The sequence below is a fragment of the Hippichthys cyanospilos genome, chromosome 12, assembly GCF_059441005.1.
Source record: "Hippichthys cyanospilos isolate Australia breed blue-spotted pipefish chromosome 12, RoL_Hcya_1.0, whole genome shotgun sequence".
Classification (NCBI taxonomy): domain Eukaryota; kingdom Metazoa; phylum Chordata; class Actinopteri; order Syngnathiformes; family Syngnathidae; genus Hippichthys; species Hippichthys cyanospilos.
This window is the reverse complement of record NC_142380.1, coordinates 19,804,796-19,824,263: the sequence shown is the minus strand read 5'-3', so window position 1 is coordinate 19,824,263 and position 19,468 is coordinate 19,804,796. Positions and strand designations below refer to the sequence as shown.

At 39.9% G+C, this 19,468-nt stretch overlaps 1 protein-coding gene across 1 annotated transcript in view; it reads left to right on the top strand.

The window, feature by feature from the left end:
- The first annotated feature begins 3,370 nt into the window (after positions 1–3,370).
- The window catches only part of LOC148415247 (myomegalin-like), a 47,084-nt gene continuing 30,986 nt past the window's right edge, over positions 3,371–19,468 (top strand). The window contains exons 1-4 of the mRNA XM_088428819.1: positions 3,371–3,594; positions 5,992–6,038; positions 6,125–6,192; positions 14,973–15,083. Coding sequence (XP_088284945.1) covers positions 3,554–3,594; positions 5,992–6,038; positions 6,125–6,192; positions 14,973–15,083 — 267 coding nt within the window. The 5' untranslated portion in view covers positions 3,371–3,553. The remainder of the gene's footprint in view (positions 3,595–5,991; positions 6,039–6,124; positions 6,193–14,972; positions 15,084–19,468) is intronic.

Here is a 19,468-nt window from a genome sequence, read left to right as displayed (position 1 = left end):
ATTTGAAAATGTCTTGCAGTGCGCCATGGACATCTTTCCAGAACTGTCTGATAAACAGGAAATCCGACAATATATGAAAATGATTAGATTGTTGAGTTCTACACTTTCTCCAACATTTATCCTTTTCATTGCATTCTTGAGGAAGATAACCAAAATACACTATTTACTACTAGGACAGCTCAGTGGCAGTGAATAGCACGTCTGCCTCACAGTTTAAGGGGTTGCACTGTGTTCAAATCCACCTTGCTCTGGCCTTCCTGTGTGGAGTTTGCATTTTCTCCCCGAGCCCGCGTGGGTTCCCTCCGGGCACTCCTGCTTCCTCCCACACTCCAAAACCATGCATGGCAGGTGAATTGGACATACTAAATTGTCCTTAAGTGTGATTGGGTGTGTGAATGGTTGTTTGTTTCTGTGTGCCCTGCAATTGGTGGGCAACTAGTTCAGGGTGTCCACCGCCTACTGCCCAAAGCCAGCTGGGATAAGCACCAGCGAGCCTGCAACCCTTGTGGGATAAGCAGGTCTAGAAAATGGATGAATGGTATTCTACTGGTGGCAAGAAAATAGCCCATTACAAAATCATAGATGAGACAGGGTATTTTGGTGGTGAAAAAAAATCGCCTTTTGCGCAAGCTGAAAAAACTATTGCAAGGAAGTTCAGACATGAATGCAAGTCAAACAACATTTTCAACCTCTTTGTCAATGTGGTGGGACATGATACAGTAATGGACATTTATAAAATGGAAGACTTAACTGCACGAGTAAATCAGAAACATGATTGGCTTGAAAATTGTTAGGAAAAACGGATAAGGTATATACAGTACAATGAAAAGCCCAATTAATTTTGATCTAAGACAAAGTTCTGGTCACTCCCTGGTGACTATGACAAGATTCTGGTTCCTGTTGACAATGTTAATCATGTTTCATTGTTCTGCACCCCCCCCCCCTTTTTTTTTTCTCATTTAATTTTAATTTTTATTTATTTATTTGTGTCCTTTTCTTTCATTCTGAGGTGAGACAATTTTGGGGAAATATGCTTGTAACAGTATATTGTATGCCTTAACATGTAAATTGTTCCTTTCTGTAAAGTTTGAAAAATTATAAATAAAGAATAAATAAAATAATAAACTGCACGATTAATGTACAAAGTAAATGACCATCAATAGCGTCCAAATGTATTTGGAAATTAAGCAGGCATTCTGGAGACAAAAAGAAACATACAGCAAATGTGTGTTTCGGTTAAAAGGTGTTCACTTATGCAATTATCATATACAAATGAGAAGGTGTGAAGGCCGAGTTATGCTTCAAAATATAAATGCTACAAAGCTCTATCACACCCTTGGAAACCCGAGATTTTATGACAAAGCTTTCATTCTTCACTCATTCATCCTTCCTTTTTCATTAATGGCAGGCCTTCCTTTATTTTGGACTATATCAGGGGTCACCACCCTTAATGAAACCGAGAGCTACTTATTTGGTACCGAGTAATACAAAAGGCTACCATTCTGAAGGCACCGATCATGTTAATGATTTTTCACAATAATTACCAGCTGTAGTAAATGTGTAAATCAAGTGTAATATGTAATGTAAAAGTAATACATGTATAATTGTTTGTAAAATTTATAGAAAATCACCAATGGTATATCGCTTGATTGATTTTGTCCCAACTACAACATCGTACATGTCAACTAATGAGCTCCAATACCAGAGCTGCATACCAAACAAACAAATCTTGTGACATTTCCCTCTTCTGATTGTAAATCATGATTCCTTTCATCATTTATTACAATGTCACATGTTGACACACTGATGAGATTACTTGTTAGAATGTATCATTTTACACTCATTTCTCTCACTAACTTCCAAGAGTGCCATTATCTTATTAACTCTGAGCCAATGTTAAGGTTCACACTGCAAATGATGCACTCAGTGCTGCTTTCAGTACAGATGACGTAATCGGCAAGCCTCTGCAATTTTAAACCAACAGCAACATAAATGTTCATTTGGAACTGATTCATGAAGGCAAATCATAGAGCATGTCTCGCCATCTTTTATGTGAGACACATTTATATCGATATGCATCAGAACCCACACACACACACACACACAGGCAAACACACACACAAAAGCCATTTAGTGCTCCTGCTGCTGAAAGTTGCATTTGTAGCTTCGCCAGCCATAACGTTTATTTGCCACATGTTGAGCTGCAATGTTTGTTGACCAAGTAGGCGTGGGACTTCAGCACAAGGCGCATACTTATTTTTCCTCATATTTTACTGTGTGGCTTGTTCGGGCCAACGGTGCTTATGGCGGCTACAAAAATGTTGTGAGAGCAGGATGGAGCCCACGGGCATGCTTAATACAGTAGTGCCTTGCTCTAGAACAGTCGTGGGCAAACTATGTGGGCCATATGTGGCCCGTTAAGCTTTTTGATCCACCCCACAAAACGAGTAAATTATATGACAGGAGTAAAATGATAATGTTAACTTAGTGAAATATGGCGGAACTAGCAAGTGCTTTACAATAGTACCTGTTATCACTAAAAGCAAAAGCTTTATTTTGTTTAATTTTTATTTGTTGTAAGCGCTGTGCGACTCATTGGCACAGTGAATGGCATGTCTGCCTCACAATTAAAGGGACCCGAGTTCAAATCCACCTGACTCCGGCCTTCCTGTGTGGAGTTTGCATGATCTCCCCAATCCGCACGTGTTATTCCGGGCATTCCGGCTTCCTCCTAGACTCCAAAAACATGCATGGCAAGTGTATTGGACATACTAAATTGGTGTGATTGGGTGCATGAATGCTTGGTTGTCTTTGTGTGCTCTGCAATTGGCTGGCAACCAGTTGAGGGTGTGCCCCGCCTACTACCCAAAGCCAGCCGGGATAGGCACCAGCAAGCCTGCGACCTGCGTGAGGTTAAGCGGCTCTAGAAAATGGATGGATGGATATGTGTTGTTTCGATAAATAGTTAAAAAATGGGAATTGAATAACACTGTGTTAACACTTCTGTTAATTGTCCATTGAAATATCCCACATTTTTTCTACTATAAGGTGGATTATCAAAATATTCCCATTCATCTCCTCCTGGTCGAGCTCTTTTGTCAAATTTTAGAACACTTTGTGTCCCTCGACTCAAAATGTTTGCCCATCCCTGCTCAAGAAAATAGACTACGGATGGTGTTTTCTGTCTACCAGTGACGTGGTCAAGGATATTTATTAAATGCTGAACTTTAAGCATTTAGTCACTCTGCTGGATATTCAGTGTCAATCATGCACTAGTATCCTCATCAATGAAAGAACCAGACTAATAGAATGTCTGCGTTACAACACGTGCGACAAGAGAAGCAACAACCTTTCCGTTTTCATTCCTGCGAGTCTGCAGAGTGATCCCTCCTCTTTTTTGTTTCGCGGAGAGTGCCCTCCGCCCGCTGCGGACTTGCTCCAAGTCCACACTTCGCAACTGTCATAGATAGAAAGATGAGCACGGCGCACGAAGACGTTGCGCTTTAAAGGCGGCATTGACCATCTTTGATTGCGGAACGAATATTGGAGCTGTATGGATCGGATTTCGTCGCCGATGTGGGGCGATTGTGAGAGGTCAGTTTCCCCCAACCCTCGTTTAATGTAATGCATGCGCATTTAGGGAACGACGGTATTTGAACGCAACACGACAAATAGCAAAAAAATTGTTTACCGCTCGTTTAAGGACGCCTTTTGATTAGCGACATGGTTCTCGCCTATTTGTAAGCTATTTGCGCTAGGACCAGTTTGTCCTAGAAAGGACACGCTAGTACAGCCCCCGTCTGCATTTTTGCCGTTTTCTGTCAAAATTAGATGTGTTATTTAATTGGAGACCAATTTCGATTAACATGCAACGAGGCAGCAAAATAAATAAATAAAAAGCAAGTGTCACAAGATGTGCATTTAGAGCTCAACGATGCTAGCAAACATGGTGGTTGGTGGTTAACATGTAAATTCTTAACATACTGCAGAGTGGCATATGACAAAATCAAAACATCAGAATGGTTTGAATGTGCTTGTCAGGCTCAAGATCAACTACACGGGATGTGAAAAAACTAGTGTGCAACTTTTGCTGTGGCATGCCGCCACATGCTGCTGCAACTGTCTTGTCCTTTTCAGCTGTTTTTCGGAATGTGCCGTGCACGATGGAAGGGCACAAGAGAGTTTAGGAGCTTCGGGCCTGCATGTGTGCAAGGCCCTGGATAGGGATATTTCAATATACAGTAGGTTTATTTTTAGCACAATGCTAGCATGCTATTCAGCACAGTGTAAGATTGGTTTGCAAGCTGTTTTGCCTCTCATCCGTCCAAATGTTTGTTCCCTGCTGTGAGTCCTTCATGTGCTAATTAATGATTGTCCCCATCAGCCCAATTCCTCACAGAGGTGCAAATGCCATGAAAAGACTTGAGTTACAGCAGTGGTCACCAAACGGTCCGCGGACCGGTACCGGTCCGTGGATCAACTGGTACTGGGCCGCGTGGGCTGCACCCGAAATAATGTTTTGGAGCTGATTTAGTTTAATGTTACGCGAACACCAAAAAGCGGAGAGTTTTGTATTGTAGTCAATGCAATTCGTGTGACTGGGCTCGAATGCACGTCGGTCGAATAGAGCGACGCAAATGGCCGCGCGTGGTCACGAGAAGCGAAATTTCGCCTTTCGCGTGAAGTTTTTTTTTTTTTACTTTTTCTGCGTTTCGCGTCGCGACAGCCAATCAACTTCGGGAACATTCAACAGCTCACGCAGGACAGGATTGAATCATGGCGGCCGCTTTGCCGTCACCGGGAGCGATCCAACACGGCCAGCTGAGCTTTCAATACAAAACAGCCAAGCAAGAGCACTGACTTGGCTTGTAGAAAGGCGGAAACGAGAACTTGGGACAACTGGTAAGTGCAGCATTTGCTTCACTTAACAGCTGTTGAACCGTAGATACTGTGCCAAGCTAACGATAGCGCAGCATTGTCAGCACAATATTTAGTCTCGGCCACTGCGAGATTGCGACATTGAAAACTTTTGGCGCCGCCTCTGGCCGCTGTTGATATTAAATGTTGATATTACATATATTACATATATTACATACATAGTGAGAAGGATGATGTGGCTTTCAGAGCAGCCAGCAGAGGGCTGTGCCATCCATTTTTGATTGAATATACTTTGGAACTCAATTTCTAGTGCTAACTCTGCTTTTTCTTATTTCACAACTCAGGTACCTATCATCTGTTTGATTTCTGTTTCATCTGCTTGAATATTGCATCAATAATGACAATGTGTATCTGTATAAGCGGCATTAAACACAATTTAGCCATAAGTTACTTTGTTTGCAGTTAATTTGTTCTTAATTTGAAAGCACACATGTAGTATTCCCTTCACTGCTTCAAATTACAGTTGCTAATACCTGTAAAACCCGTTTGAGTAGTTCTGACCTAAGGTATACGTACATCTTAAGTTTAATGTACTAGTACAAGCACTGTCCTATTAAGACAATTCAGTATCCAAGTACACTAGTTCTCAAAAAACTTTCCTTATGATTTTTTTGCCAAGTACCCCCTTAACCAGCCCAAAGAATTTTTGGGGATAAAAGAGAGAGAGAGAGAGAGAGAGAGAGAGAGAGAGGGAGAGAGAGAGGGAAAACGCAGTACTATCGCAGTACTATCCATGTGTGATTTATTATTAATTTTTAGCAACTCCCAAAAATAACTACAGTAACTATCATCTGATTTCTGGCTCATCTGCTGGAAAATTGTAACACTATTAACAATGTGCATCCTTTTGCAATAACTTTCCTAATTTTCCCATTCATTTACTCTTAGGTTGAAAGGAAAAATATATAACCCTAACCCTTAACACGTATTATATTAGATTTGCTGATGCCTGTTGATACCTGATACCTGCCTTCGCCTACCCCCATTTGAGAGCCACTGATTTTGTTTGTGTGTTAGCTTCTGACAGTGGATGTTGTTTCTTTGCTTGCACAGTGCTGTGGAGGAGGAAGCATCATCCAAAGTCACATACATCGTGACAGGTAGGCCTGACCCACAATTCCTAAATGGATCACCTCATATAGTGACATTTTTCTTTTTGTTTCTTTCCTAATTCTAACCCATTCAGATGCGTGTCGAGACGAAGCAGACGACACGCCTCCTCTTCAGCCTCATACGCTAAAGCAGTTTGAGCAGGTATGTGTTCGTATATATTCCTTAATGATTAGACATTGTGAAATGTCTGATAACTAAGTTTTGGTGTCGTTATTTTTACCATGACTTTAATCCTTGAAGTTTCAAAGCAATCTCTCCTTGCCATTTTGACTGATGCCTGTTGGTCATTTGTACACTGTAAAAATGTCACTGTGGCTTCACAGTTAATGCCAAACAGTCGAACTTCCTTGTCATATTTTCCAAAGCCTTCTTTAAGTGCAGGAACTTGCCCTTCAATTATTTCAAAAGATAAAAAAAAAAAATTAAAACATGAGATTCGGTCTTTCACGGTTAGCTGAGAGGACAGGAGAAAGCGATGAAGGAATATGAAGGGTTCAGCTCCTCAGTGTCAAACATTTAACAATACACATGCGTCAGCATTGAACAGCCAGTGCAAACTTTTTTTTTAAATTAATAAACGTCAAAATTTAACAGTGCACACGCAACAGCGTTTAACAAGTAATTAATTCAAAACTAATCTGAAGAATGAACTCCATGCTGCTGGAATAACCTATGGCACCCACAAAGTGCTGACATGAGGTTTGATTCATGTGTGCTGCTTTGCCTTCGAACTTTTTTTGAGGTTGACACCCAAGAATCACCTGTTGATAAAACAAAGATAGTTTCAGTTTTCAGTAAACTTGCGTGTTGCAGCCAGCATTTATCAAGGTCTTCAAAGCTTTTTATATTCAAACACAGTCATTAAGACGGAAGTCTGTACTATAATGTGAATTACATGATTAAGCATGATCCTTACTCCTAAATGAACTCCAGAGTTGACAATCCAGTGGCAGCGTATCTCAGGTTCAAGATATAATAGCAGCAGAACGAAGAAGCTCCTATGTAGAAACAATGAGTGTGGGCCCATTATAATAGTTTAATCCAGTGGTCCCCAACCCCCCGGTACCGGTCCGCGGACCGACTGGTACCGGGCCGCGTGGGCTGCACACGAAATAATGTTTTGGAGATGATTTAGTTTAATGGTACGCGTGCACCGAATGCTAACGAGGCGAACAAGCGGATGCGATGAACGCGAATGGAGCGACGCGAATGGCCGCGCGCGGTCATGAGAAGCAAAATTTCGCCTTTCGCGTGAAGTTATTTTTTATTTAGTTTTTCCGCGTTTCGAGTCGCCACAGCCAATCAACTTCGGGAACATTCAACGGCTCACGCAGGGGGCAGGAATGAATCATGACGGCAGCTTTGCGGTCACCGGGAGCGATCCAACATGGCCAGCTGAGCTTTCAATACGAAACAGAGCCAATCAAGAGCCCTCACCTGGCTTGTCGAAAGGCGGAAGCGAGAACTTGGGACAACTGGTACAGTATGTGCAGCGTTTGCTTCACTTAACAGCTGTTGAACCGTAATTACTGAGCTGAGCTAAATATAGCGCAGCATTGTCAGCACAATATTTAGCACGGTCTCGGCCACTCGATTTTGACATTGAATTTTATTTTTTGTCAGGCGAGTGTTGCCGCAAAGAATAAAGGTGCTGTCGGTGAAAATATTGGCTCTGTCACATCCTAGAAAAGTGAAAGTTCTCAGCAATGCTCTTCTTTCCGGATCTACCGTGAAGTGCACAGCAAGCTCGCTCCACTCCCCTCCCCTCTCCTCGCGTGATTAAAAAAAAAAAAGTGGACAAAAAGTACAACAGCGACAGAAAGCCCCGTCCATATGTTTGTACTCGGCAGTCCACAATAGAAATCAATATAAATCTGAGGTGTAGTGACAAAGATGATGAGTTTTTTAGAGCAGCCAGCCCCCCCTGGTCCGCAGGCTAAATTTAAGGCGTTGACCGGGCCGCGGTGATCAAAAGGTTGGGGACCACTGGTTTAATCAACGACTGTAAACCATCCACAGGGCTTCATCATATCACGTGTAAAAACAAATAGTACATGTGCGATGAAATATTTGATTTTGTTTCAAAAATAAAGTAACATATAAATATGATTAGGGCCCAAGCAGCGACCACTGCAAAGTCCTTTTTGTTTCTGAAGAAAAAAAAACATACTTTTATTTTTACAGAAATCATGCTTTTTGCCCCCTTGTCCTCGTTCTAAAATATCGAGTTGTATTGGTACAATTTCAAAGTGACATTATTTTGAATGATCAGTAGCAGTGCCAAATGACTGTAACATTGTAACACACAATGGCATAAATTTAACATTAAAAGATAAATACTAGTGATTGTTTATGGAGTTAAATCAGGTAACAAGGTAATCAATATCTGGTTTTGCATTATAAATAATAGTAAAGTAGTACAGAGAAAAAATGTTAAATCAACTTGAAGCATCAAATACTCTTTTGGCAGTAGTAGTGAGTAGGGACATCAAGATTAGCACAATGCAGGTAGCCATCCCTACTCATGCTGCATTCAGGCAGACAGTCTAGACCAGGGGTCGGCAACCCAAAATGTTGAAAGAGCCATATTAGACCAAAAAATCAAAAAACCAATATGTTTGGAGCCGCAAAAAAATTAAAAGCCTTATAATGAAGGCAACACATGCTGTATGTATCTATAATAGCTATATTAGCTTACTATCAAAATGATTAAGTTAAATGTTTATTTTTCCTGCAGTGTATCCTGTCAAAAATGACGCACCACATGACTACTCTGTTGTGCGATGCCGCCTCAAGTTTAACTTCATTACAATATTAATGAATTATGTTTCATTGCTTTGATGAAATTAAATAAAAGCCGATTTTGACGTTTTTATTTATGAGGATTCGAAAAAACAACAAATCCGAACGTGCATAACGTGGCCCTTATCTGGGCAATAGAGTGCAATAAAACGCAGCCTGCATTTATAAAAATAAAACATCAGCCACATACCTGCATTAACGCGCAGTCTGTTCAATATCGTGAGGCGTGTCTTTTTTTTTGTATTATCCCGATTTTGTTTATGAAGTCTGTAAATAGGTGTTCTGATATGTTGTTGATATGTTAATGAATGGCTCCATGTAGTCACCATCTGTGAACGGTTTGCGTTCAAACGTTTTATTATCTCCCGGGTTGCAACAAAACTTGCAGCAGTCGTGGAGTTTGGAGATGCAATCCACTTCTTAAATATATTTTTGCGCTCCTCTAATTTCTGCAGAAGTAATGCAATCACACTCTTTCTCTCATTGCCAACTGGGTACTCGGCTGCAAATGTAAAACGCCTTCCCTGAAAATGTTGTTCCACATTGCTCTTTTTGTTATTTGACAACTTCTCGCTACAGAGCAAACATTCGGGTAGTACTTCCGCATTGACAATGAATGCAAATAATTTGATCCAAGAAATGTTGAATCCTCTGTTTTCCTTGGCTATTTTTCTCTTTTTCCCTTTGGGATGCATGGCCCATCACAGCCGCCACGGCCACTTACCCAGCATCCCGCCCTGCTGATAGAAACGCGTGTCGCAGGCTATGACGTAATTCTTTGTTGACAGAAATGTTGAAATGTAATATTTATTCTACACATTTTTACAGCATTGGAAAACGTTAAGAATGTTTTTGACATGTTTGTCCCCCTACAGAAACCATATTAAAACGAAACTTAATATTTCTCTCCCCCATCTTTTTCCATTTTCAAACATTTTTGGAAAATCTCCAAGGAGCCACTAGGACGGCGCTAAAGAGCCGCATGCGGCTGGAGAGGCGCGGGTTGCCGACGTGGCACGTTTGAATTCAAGTTGATGTACGTCACGCAACGTGACTCGAAAGTTCTCTGCAGTGCTCTTTCTCTATCCACTTTGAACTGTATATAAACTAAGCTTCCCCCTCCCCAACATGACTTAAACGAACAAGCTAAAGGTCTAGGGAATTATATTTGTGTCACAATTGTGAGAAGCAATGAACGATTTTGAGTGAGCGAACTGTTTTTCTGTGCTCAAAAGCCATTGTTCCTTGCTCAAAATTTGTCATGTATGGCATTTATTGCATGACTACTACACACACCAAAAACAGTGCCCCCAGCTTGCTAAGCTAGCCACTGGATGGCTGATGTTGCTAAAAAACATTCAACAGTTTTTAGCACTTGCTAAAGAAAATGAACTGTGTCATGATTAAAAAAATGTTTTTTGAATGTAAATAGTATCCAATAAAATAACACGAGTGTTCTGCAAATAGAGTTCATGCATCAAAATCAACTTCCCCAGAAGAGAAATAAACTTCAGTTTGTCGGGGTGGAATGCCAAGTAACTCCTGCTGCCGCCAGCTTTCGGTCGAAATGGGCTGCCCTGTCGAAATGAGTTACCAGTAGCCTAAATCAATAGTACCATTCTATTGATTCGTGCTGCCCGTAGAAATAACCTCCCTTACTTTTTCCTTTTACAGTTTTATGCGTCCAACAAAGCTAAGCTCCCCAGTATTACAACATGTTTATTTGGATTAAAGACTGCGTGTTTTATACTGTTTGTATACAGTGATCTTACTTTATACTTTATTTATGTAAAATTTCATCTCATTTAAATTCCAATTACAGGGCCTTGAAAGAGTCCTGTATTGTTATTTTTCGTCCCTACCTTCCTATTTAGGTGAATTTGGACAGAGGTAGGTCATTTTGACAGACCGAAATGTATCAAATAATGCATCCATTAGAGGTAACATACGTCACCTCGCCCCCCATGAACAAGACCACGGCAGCCCAAGTAACGTTAACGACACCAAAAACAACCAACCGTCTTGGAAACATTTACAAACTATATCCCGTATGATAAAAAGGGGCCCGGTGGAAAGCTGTCACAGATGCAGTCGCAATGTATATTGCAAAAGATATGGTGCCCATATACACCGTCGAAAAAATGGGGTTTATTCACCTGCTGAAAGTTTTGGACCCCAGGTACGTGGTAACTGGATACTGAATTGCACAGTTGTTTCAATGGAAGGCTACTATTTACTGTACTATACTATTACTATACTTACTATTTACTGTAGATGTTTAATTTTATTTGATGCAGATATTTAATTTAGTTAAAATTATTCAGGGAATTAAAATAGCGACCCAATACCTTTTTGCATACCATACAAGCACCTCTTTACTTTGCATAATATGTTCAGGTAAGTCATAGGTGTCGAACTCCAGTCCTCGAGGGCCGGCATCCTGCATGTTTTCCGGTTTTCTTTCCCCAACACACCTGATTCAAATGATTAGCTCATTAGCAAGCTCTGCAGGAGCTTCAAAATGATCCCAATCATTTGAATCAGGTGTTTTTGAGAGAAAAGGTTCGAAAACATGTAGGATATCGACCCTCGAGGCCCGGAGTTCGACACCTGTGAGGTAAGTGAAGGTTTTGTTTGCACTTTATTTTATCAACCTCAAACAAGGGTCTTATGATTTTATGTTGAATTTCTTTTAAGATAATTTGACAGTGCATTGCGTCAGTTTGGAGCTAGATAAAGCTTACTGAAAAGTTACATTGTAACTGTTTACAATGGCCAGGGCTTTTTTTGTGTGGCTTGTTTATATCACTTTAACTCCAGAAGGGAAAATGTAAACAAAATTCAAATTCAAACATGTTTTGAATAGTTTCTTTGTCATCTGCAAATTGATTTTAGGGAGGGGGGAGAAAATCGTTTTAAATAGTGAATCTGGATTTTTTGTGAAAAAATCTGAGATTTTTTGTTTTAGGCCATATCGCCCAGCCCTACTGTACTGTATATTTGATTGTCCCTCGATGGAAGACCTGTTGAATCAAAGCATGAAAATATTATCCAGAAATGCTTCCGTTCTTTACATTATGTTCAATTTGACAATGACTGTGATTGTTTTACAGTGGGCCCCCGTGTTACGACCTTAATCCGTTCAGCGGCTAGGCTCGTAACCCGAATTCGCCTTCGCCGTATGACGGGCAATCCAAACCTATGTTAATTAGTGAATGCGTGCAACGTGTGCAAAAACCTTAGATAAAAACATCACGACTTTATACACATATTAAAAATTAGTAACATAATCTACTGTACTGTTTAATTAAATAATATAAATATATAAAGGAAAAATGACATTTGCCTTTGGGGCGACGTGACTTGAGCTGGTGGTGGGTGGAGGCGGAGGGGAGCACAGACGTATCCGCAGAATTGTTTTTTTTTCTTAAAGAGAACTTTTCTCAAACAAAAACTTTTTTTTAACAATTACTCTTTTTGTTTAAAAGACAACTTTTTGAAACAAGAACTTATTTTTAAACGAGAACTTTTTTAAAACGAGAACACATCACCGGTGATTTCCTTCTCTTACATCCATAATAGAAGAAGCCTCTCCATTTTGTTGTTGACCGTCCGTCCACTGGCAAGGAAAGTCATGCCCTTAGAAGACTTGCTTGCTTTAATAGCTTCCTTGTTCTTTGGAATTGTACCGATTGTCGAGCGGTTACGGCCATACTCAATAGCAAGGTTAACTATGCGTGCGCCTCCTTCGTATTTTTTTTATTAGCTCCTGCTTCGTTTCTATTGTCATCATCCTCCTTCTTCTTGCTTTACCGCCACTTGCAATTTTAGAAGCCATGTATAACAGATAAAAGTTTGCAAAGTCTTCACAACACACCGACCAGCTCATGCCATCAAGCAAGATAGGGAGTTCGGCCAATAGCATATCGGCATTTCTGTGATTGACGTGACGCCAGCTAATAGCATATGGGCATCTCTGTGACTGCCTTAATCGACCAATAGCATATCGGCATTTCCGTGACATGCGAGAAAAGTTCTTTTTGTTGATGCAGCAAAGCGAATAAAATAGTGCGGACACACTGACCGGCATGTTGGATGGTTTGTAAGACGAAAGGTTTTTGCATAAGAGGGGGACAAAAAAACGCCGCGGCCCACGTCGTAAGATGAAAAATACGTAAAACAGGGGGTTCGTAAACCAGGGGCCCACTGTATTTGCAAAAGCAAAACAGTTGCTCTTTCTTTCAGTCAAGTAAGATGATTTGAAGTAGGAATGTTTCATATTCAAAATATGAAAAGAAATCAATAAACCTCATAAGCCACGTGGCCACTGTTTTCTGCAAAACCACCCAAAACGTTGTTTTGATACCACTTTTTCATTGATCGATACCAGTACAAGTACTCAACTCAACTAGTTGCTGACCCATCCCGCTGTTGCTTTTCATGCACAAAATTTCCCCCAAAAAACCAATAACAGATTGTTTTAAAAGAAATACTGAGCTATTTTTTTTCATGCAATTAATTATAATTTTCTGTTTTTTAATTTGTAATTTCTGGTTTGGGTGTGTAAAACTGCTAGTATCGGCTGCCATCACGAGTACTGATACATTGAAAAAAAATATTAAAAATTTGGTCACTGAAAGTGAATGCCGATCTTAAATTTGGCAGTCAAATTAAAGCTGTGGTGCAGTCAAGCTTTTTCCAGTTGAGGCATCTAGAAAAAATTAAGCCAGTTCTGCAGAGAAAACAATTTGAAACAATAATTCATGCCTTTGTGACAACTCAATTGCATGACTGCAATGCACTTTATCTGGGGGTTAGTGGGTCCTCCATTCGTCATCTGCAACTGGTTAAAAATGCTGCTTGCACGGCTTTTAACTAGCGCAGGTAAATATGAGCATATTTCACCGATTTTAGCTTCACTCTACTGGCTGCCTGTCCATTTTAGGATTTGTTTTAAAATTCTCTCATTTGCCTTTAAAGCCTTGCCGCACCTTACCTGAGAGTGTCTAAAGCTAGACTTAAGCTCAGAGGCAATCGAGCATTCGCTGTCGCAGCTCGAAAACTGGAATGAACTGCCATAGCATGTTATACAGGCCTCCTTTTTATCTGTTTTTAAAACTCCTCTTAAAACCCACCTTTTCTCCATGACTTTTGACACCTTGCAGAGTGTTGACTTAGATTTGATTTGATCTTACTTCATTTATTTTACTTGAGTTCACTGTTTTATTATGTTTTTATTGTGTTACCTATTTATTGTGTTTTAATTTTCCTGTACAGCACTTTGGAAATATTGTATTTTTTAAACTTGTGTTGTATAAATGAAGTGGATTGGATTGGATATAAATAAGGCCGAGTATTGGCCCAGTACCCGTATTAAGTATTGGTGCTTGGGAAGCCCCATTTTGAGAAAAATGCTTTTTCAGTGTAATGTTTAGTTTTATTCTGTATTATGTAATGTAGTCTGCAGAACAGAATCAAAATTTCATTGTATAGTATTACTATGCCTATGTCAATAAAACTCTTGAATCTTGAATACTTGAAAACTGTGAATTTTGTAGCAAATAGCTGGAAATGGAGTCGACCGCGCTCCACTGTGTTTGATGTGACTTCTTTCTTTTACATCCTTTCCTCGCTCCCCTGTTAAAGCCCCTCCCATTGGCCCTGAGCATATGGCGAAAAGGCTTAAACATAAGGTCCAAAAAGTATATTTGTCCTCGCGTGTGTGTGCGTGTGTCAGCTGCTGTTTTTTGCAGTAGGGTGAGACTTGGCATCTTATGACATGTGCCTGCAAAATGTCTTTGGTCCCCGCTTGGGTGTCTTCAGCCCTCCCCTCGCAGATTCCCGGGACGCGTGCTCCCGTAAAATAAGCCCAGGCGCTGTCCCCCCACTCACAGATGGCACCCTGGAGCCGACGCGGGTGCACCTGTGACCCCTGGAGCTACGGAGATGCCCACTGTGCCTCCACTTTTTTTGTTGTTTTTCTCAGTCAGGACTTGCAGCCATGCACGCTTTGACATGGCGTGGCAATGTGGAAGCCACGTAACAGGACTTTTTCCTTTTGATCTGTAGCGGAGCTGTGTAGTTCTGTCATGTCTAACAGCTACCGTACTTTGTCGCAGCACCTCAACGACTTGAAGAAGGAGAACTTCAGCCTCAAGCTGCGCATCTACTTTCTGGAGGAGCGAATTCAGCAGAAGTATGAGGAAAGCAGCAAAGATGTCTATCGAACGGTGAGCGACCTTGCCCCCCAAAAAAAAGAAAAAAGAAAAATTGGTCGCCGATGGTCTTCTCATTTGTTGGCTCATCAATTGTGCCGTATTTGTATGTTGGAGGTGTTAAGGTTATCTCATTTAAGCTTGCAGAGGTAATTCTATTGCCAAGTGGGCTGGACCAATAAAATCACTTAAAATGTATTATTCTTTTTAATCCTGTCCAAAATAGTACATCACTTTTAATCATTAAACATTTTAAGTTTTTCATTTATTAAAAAAAAAAAAAATCTGTCAATTTTTATACTTTACACAACATTTTGCGGGCCGGATTAAACCCGTTTGTGGGCTGGAACCGAATACTCCTGTGTTAAGGGTTTGCTTGTGCAAATGGCTTAGAGTACATGTAAAACGCAGAGGATAGTGAGAAATGCAATTTCGATTCCTTTGTATGTTAAGCGCATGTGAAGAAATTGACAATAAACTTGACTTTGACTTTGACTTTGACTTTGAGAGTGACCCCTAAATTGTGCTGTAGTGTAGTTGTTAATAGTTTTGATCACTTTTGGGCTTATTTTCTTTCCCACGGTTCTGGCAGTATTTTAGCCAAGGGAATGCACATTTCTACTGCTGATGAAGTGACTGTGCATGTTGAAATTTGACATAGTTACTCGGTCTGCTACTATCGAATAGTCTTATAATCGATTGATTATTCCATTTTCACCTTTGGAGCTTTTTTTATGAGCAATTATTGTTTGTTATTTTGTATTGTTTCTGATGGTGGTGTCCCAACTATGGCCCAGGGGCCATTTCCGACTCTCAGTCCATTTTTAAGCGGCCCCATGGCATATCCTAAAAATAAAATTTGCAACTAATATGTTTTGTTTAATATACTAACTTAAAGATATAATAAAGATCGGATAATAAAAATCATAACAGATCTGGATTATGTGTTTGTTTGTTTTTTATTTGAGTTATTGAACATATAAACACAATACAAATGGAAACATTTTAATTAAAATTAAAGAAGGAAAATATGAAATATTCCATTGCCTTTATTCAAAAAACACAATTTTGTCAATTTTCAGTTCAGACGATAAAACTTTTTTTTTAATTAATAAATTACTTGTTTGTCAATAACATGCAAGGAAATAGACCAAAACATTGATAATGGTTTTTCAAAGTACTGTAAAAAGCAATTGTTTGTGTAAGTATCTTACTTTGATTTATCAAAGTAAGCCTGCTTTCAGAGCACACAAAATCAGAGAATATTTCATGCTGAGGCTCAAAACTCTGAGGATCAGGACAATTTGAGGTCTCTAAATGATTAACCAATTATCAAAACTAATTATCGATTCATTATCAATTGTCGATTAATTGTTGCAACTCTGATAAATCTCACGTTAGTTTAAGTGTATTTTTCTCATTAGATTGTGTAGTTGGAGGCAATCTTATGTATTTCTGGGTCAATTAAGACTAATGGCCTTGTTCTTAGGGACAGCAGGCAGGAAAATAACCAACTAACTATGTATTTATTTTTGAAAATACATTAGCAGTTTCATGATTTTGATGTGCTAAATGGTCTTTTTTTTAGTTTCATTTCTAAACATGTCTAGACATGTAGGTGTACGTGGCTAAATTGTGAGAGGATTTTTTTAGCGAGATCACAGGACATAAGCAAAACTTCAAATTGTCTTAATATGACATATTCACTTTTTCCTTAACTGTTTCAAGTAATTATTTCTTTTTATTACAGTATTTTGAAAATGTTCAAGCATCTTTTAGATTCAGGCATGAGTGAATATCCTGGTTGATAGGTCAAGCAGTCCGATTTAATTTCAGTGTTGTATTTCATATCCAGTGATATTTGAATCTTCTATCTTATCAGTTGAATGTGTTTGTGGGCCAAGTCTTTGCTAAATGAATGTGAGCGGCTGAGCTTGTTGCTGCTGGCGGGCCGTGGAGATCAGGGGCTCTTTACCCACTGTCTAAACATTCCATGCAAGCCAGCACAGCCTAGCTGGGTACATAGTGATCTTTCTGGAAGCTGGGAAACACTATTTTTAGCCAAGCAAATGTGCATGCTGTTGTTGCATCAGAGTCTGTATGACGCCGGACATGAGGCAGTGGTTGCCTTATTGATCGGACCAGCTGTATGCTAGTAGTCGTTAACTTAGCGTCTTCTTCCAAAATCCGTATCGCGGACAGTAAGAAAGTAATATACTGCACGAGAATCAGACAAATTTGTTCCCCTTGGACGTGGCCGTGTCCTTCCATGGCTGCTTGGGGCCAACAGGGGCCCAAATAGCAGCTGTGCCTTGACCCTTGTCTATATATAGAGCTGTTTCAAGACGTCCACCGCCTTGTTGATGCACACTAATATGCAATATTCATCATCAATGCAGAGGTGACTCATTATATAACAAGAATAACAATATTAAACCTATATTTCATCGAGTGGCAAATGTTGATATTCTCTTAGCATTAGCATATGCAAATCTTTTCTTATTGTAGAAATATTTTATGTCTTCCAAAATTTCTGGCATTATTTGCAATCACTGCCTCCAGACTTTGGTCAAATCTGGGCCTGGGCAACCAATCAAATAAATTTGTCACTTTTAAAAGAGATCGTTCAATTTGAAAATTTGCCAAATCGTGAAATCAAGGTTTATGCAGTAGTAGAATTCTGGATGGGTTGTTGACAAGACGTGTCTACAGTAGTTACAAAGTACTTGATTGTGGCATTTAAACTAGTTATACAAGCTAAAACTAGCTTTTTTTGCAGATGCTACAAAAGTTTAAAAAATTTAAAAACTTGAAAAGTTTAAAATTTAAAAACTCGAATCAGTATACAGTTGAACTGTTTGAACAGTTTGCACTGGATTTATATTTCTGATAAATAAACCTGTTTGTTGGGTTTATTACTTTGAATAAAGTCGTAATCGTGCAGAATCGCTGAAAATAGCTGAAATTTATTGTTTTGTCATTAGCAAGACAGACACAGTTCTATTTTCTCCAAGTACAACATTCCCTTCCACTGTTTTGCAGCTGATGTACAACTCTATCTGCCCATTAGCACCTCCACCCAGGGCTCGATGCAGTCCTTATTTGACTGCTTGAGCGACCTTAAAGCCTGGATGAAGGCCAATTTTCTCAACCTCAATGACAGTAAAACTGAAGTTATAACTTTCAGTCAAGTCCCCCCAAGCTCCATCACTAACATCTTGGGTCCCGTTAGCACTAAAGCGTGCACAACCATTCGTAACCTTCGTGTTCTACTGGACAGTGATTTTAAATTTGACAAACACATCAGATCTGTTGTTAAAACCATTTTTTTCCAGCTGAGGCTTCTCGCTAAATCCAAAACTTATCTCACACAGGCAGATTTGGAGCGTATTATTCACTGCTTCATTTCATCAAGGTTGGATTATTGCAACTCCTTGCTCGTTGGCCTCGATCAGTCCTCAATCAGCCGGCTCCAGCTGGTTCAGAACACAGCTGCTCGTCTTATCACCCATACCAAGAAGCATTCTCATACCACACCAAGACTGGCCTATCTGCAATGGCTACCCATTCCCTTCAGAATAAAATTTAAAATATTAATGATCACCTTCTCAGCCTTTAATGGCCTGGCACGCCCTTATTTAGCCGAACTTCTGCACGTTCATAGATGTTCCAGCCCTTCGGTCTGTTGACCAGCTGCTGCTGGCTCCGCCTAGGACCAGGTTAAAGACTCATAGCGACCGAGGCTTTGCAGCAGCCGCCCCAAGTCTCTGGAATAGCCTGCCTCTGTCCAATAGATCCGCCCAGACCCTTGTTGCTTTTAAATCACTTTTAAAAACATACCTCTTCTCACATGCTTTTAATACACCTTGAAAGTTTCCACACCTGAAGTGCTGTGTTATCTATGTCTTAGTCGGTTTGTGTGTTTTATGTGTTTTGTTTTTTTTCAGGTTCCAATTTTGCACTTTCATTTTTTATTGTACAGCACTTTGGTTGAGTATGGTCTTTTTAAATGTGCTTTATAAATAAAATTGACTTGACTGTTTCACAAAGAAGTCACTACAAAAAAGCTACCTAGCTACCAAGATTTCCAGCTAGCTCTGTATTCATCTACCTATCTTTCTATTTAATTACATTGCTAGTTAGCTATTTACAGTAACTATCTATTTAGCTATATCTCGATAGATAGACGAATGACTGCTACGAGTGTGTCACTTTTGACACAACAAAATGGAATTGGCGTGGCAGGCTAACACTTGCTTGACTTTCTGTAGTTCCCATCTGCATTCTTGCCCACTAGACTTGAGCGAGCATGTCTGTAACATGCTCATACTCACTTGTTAGATTCCACATGAGTAACGCCTGTTTTTTTGTGTTTTTTTTTTTTTTGCCCTTACCTTGTT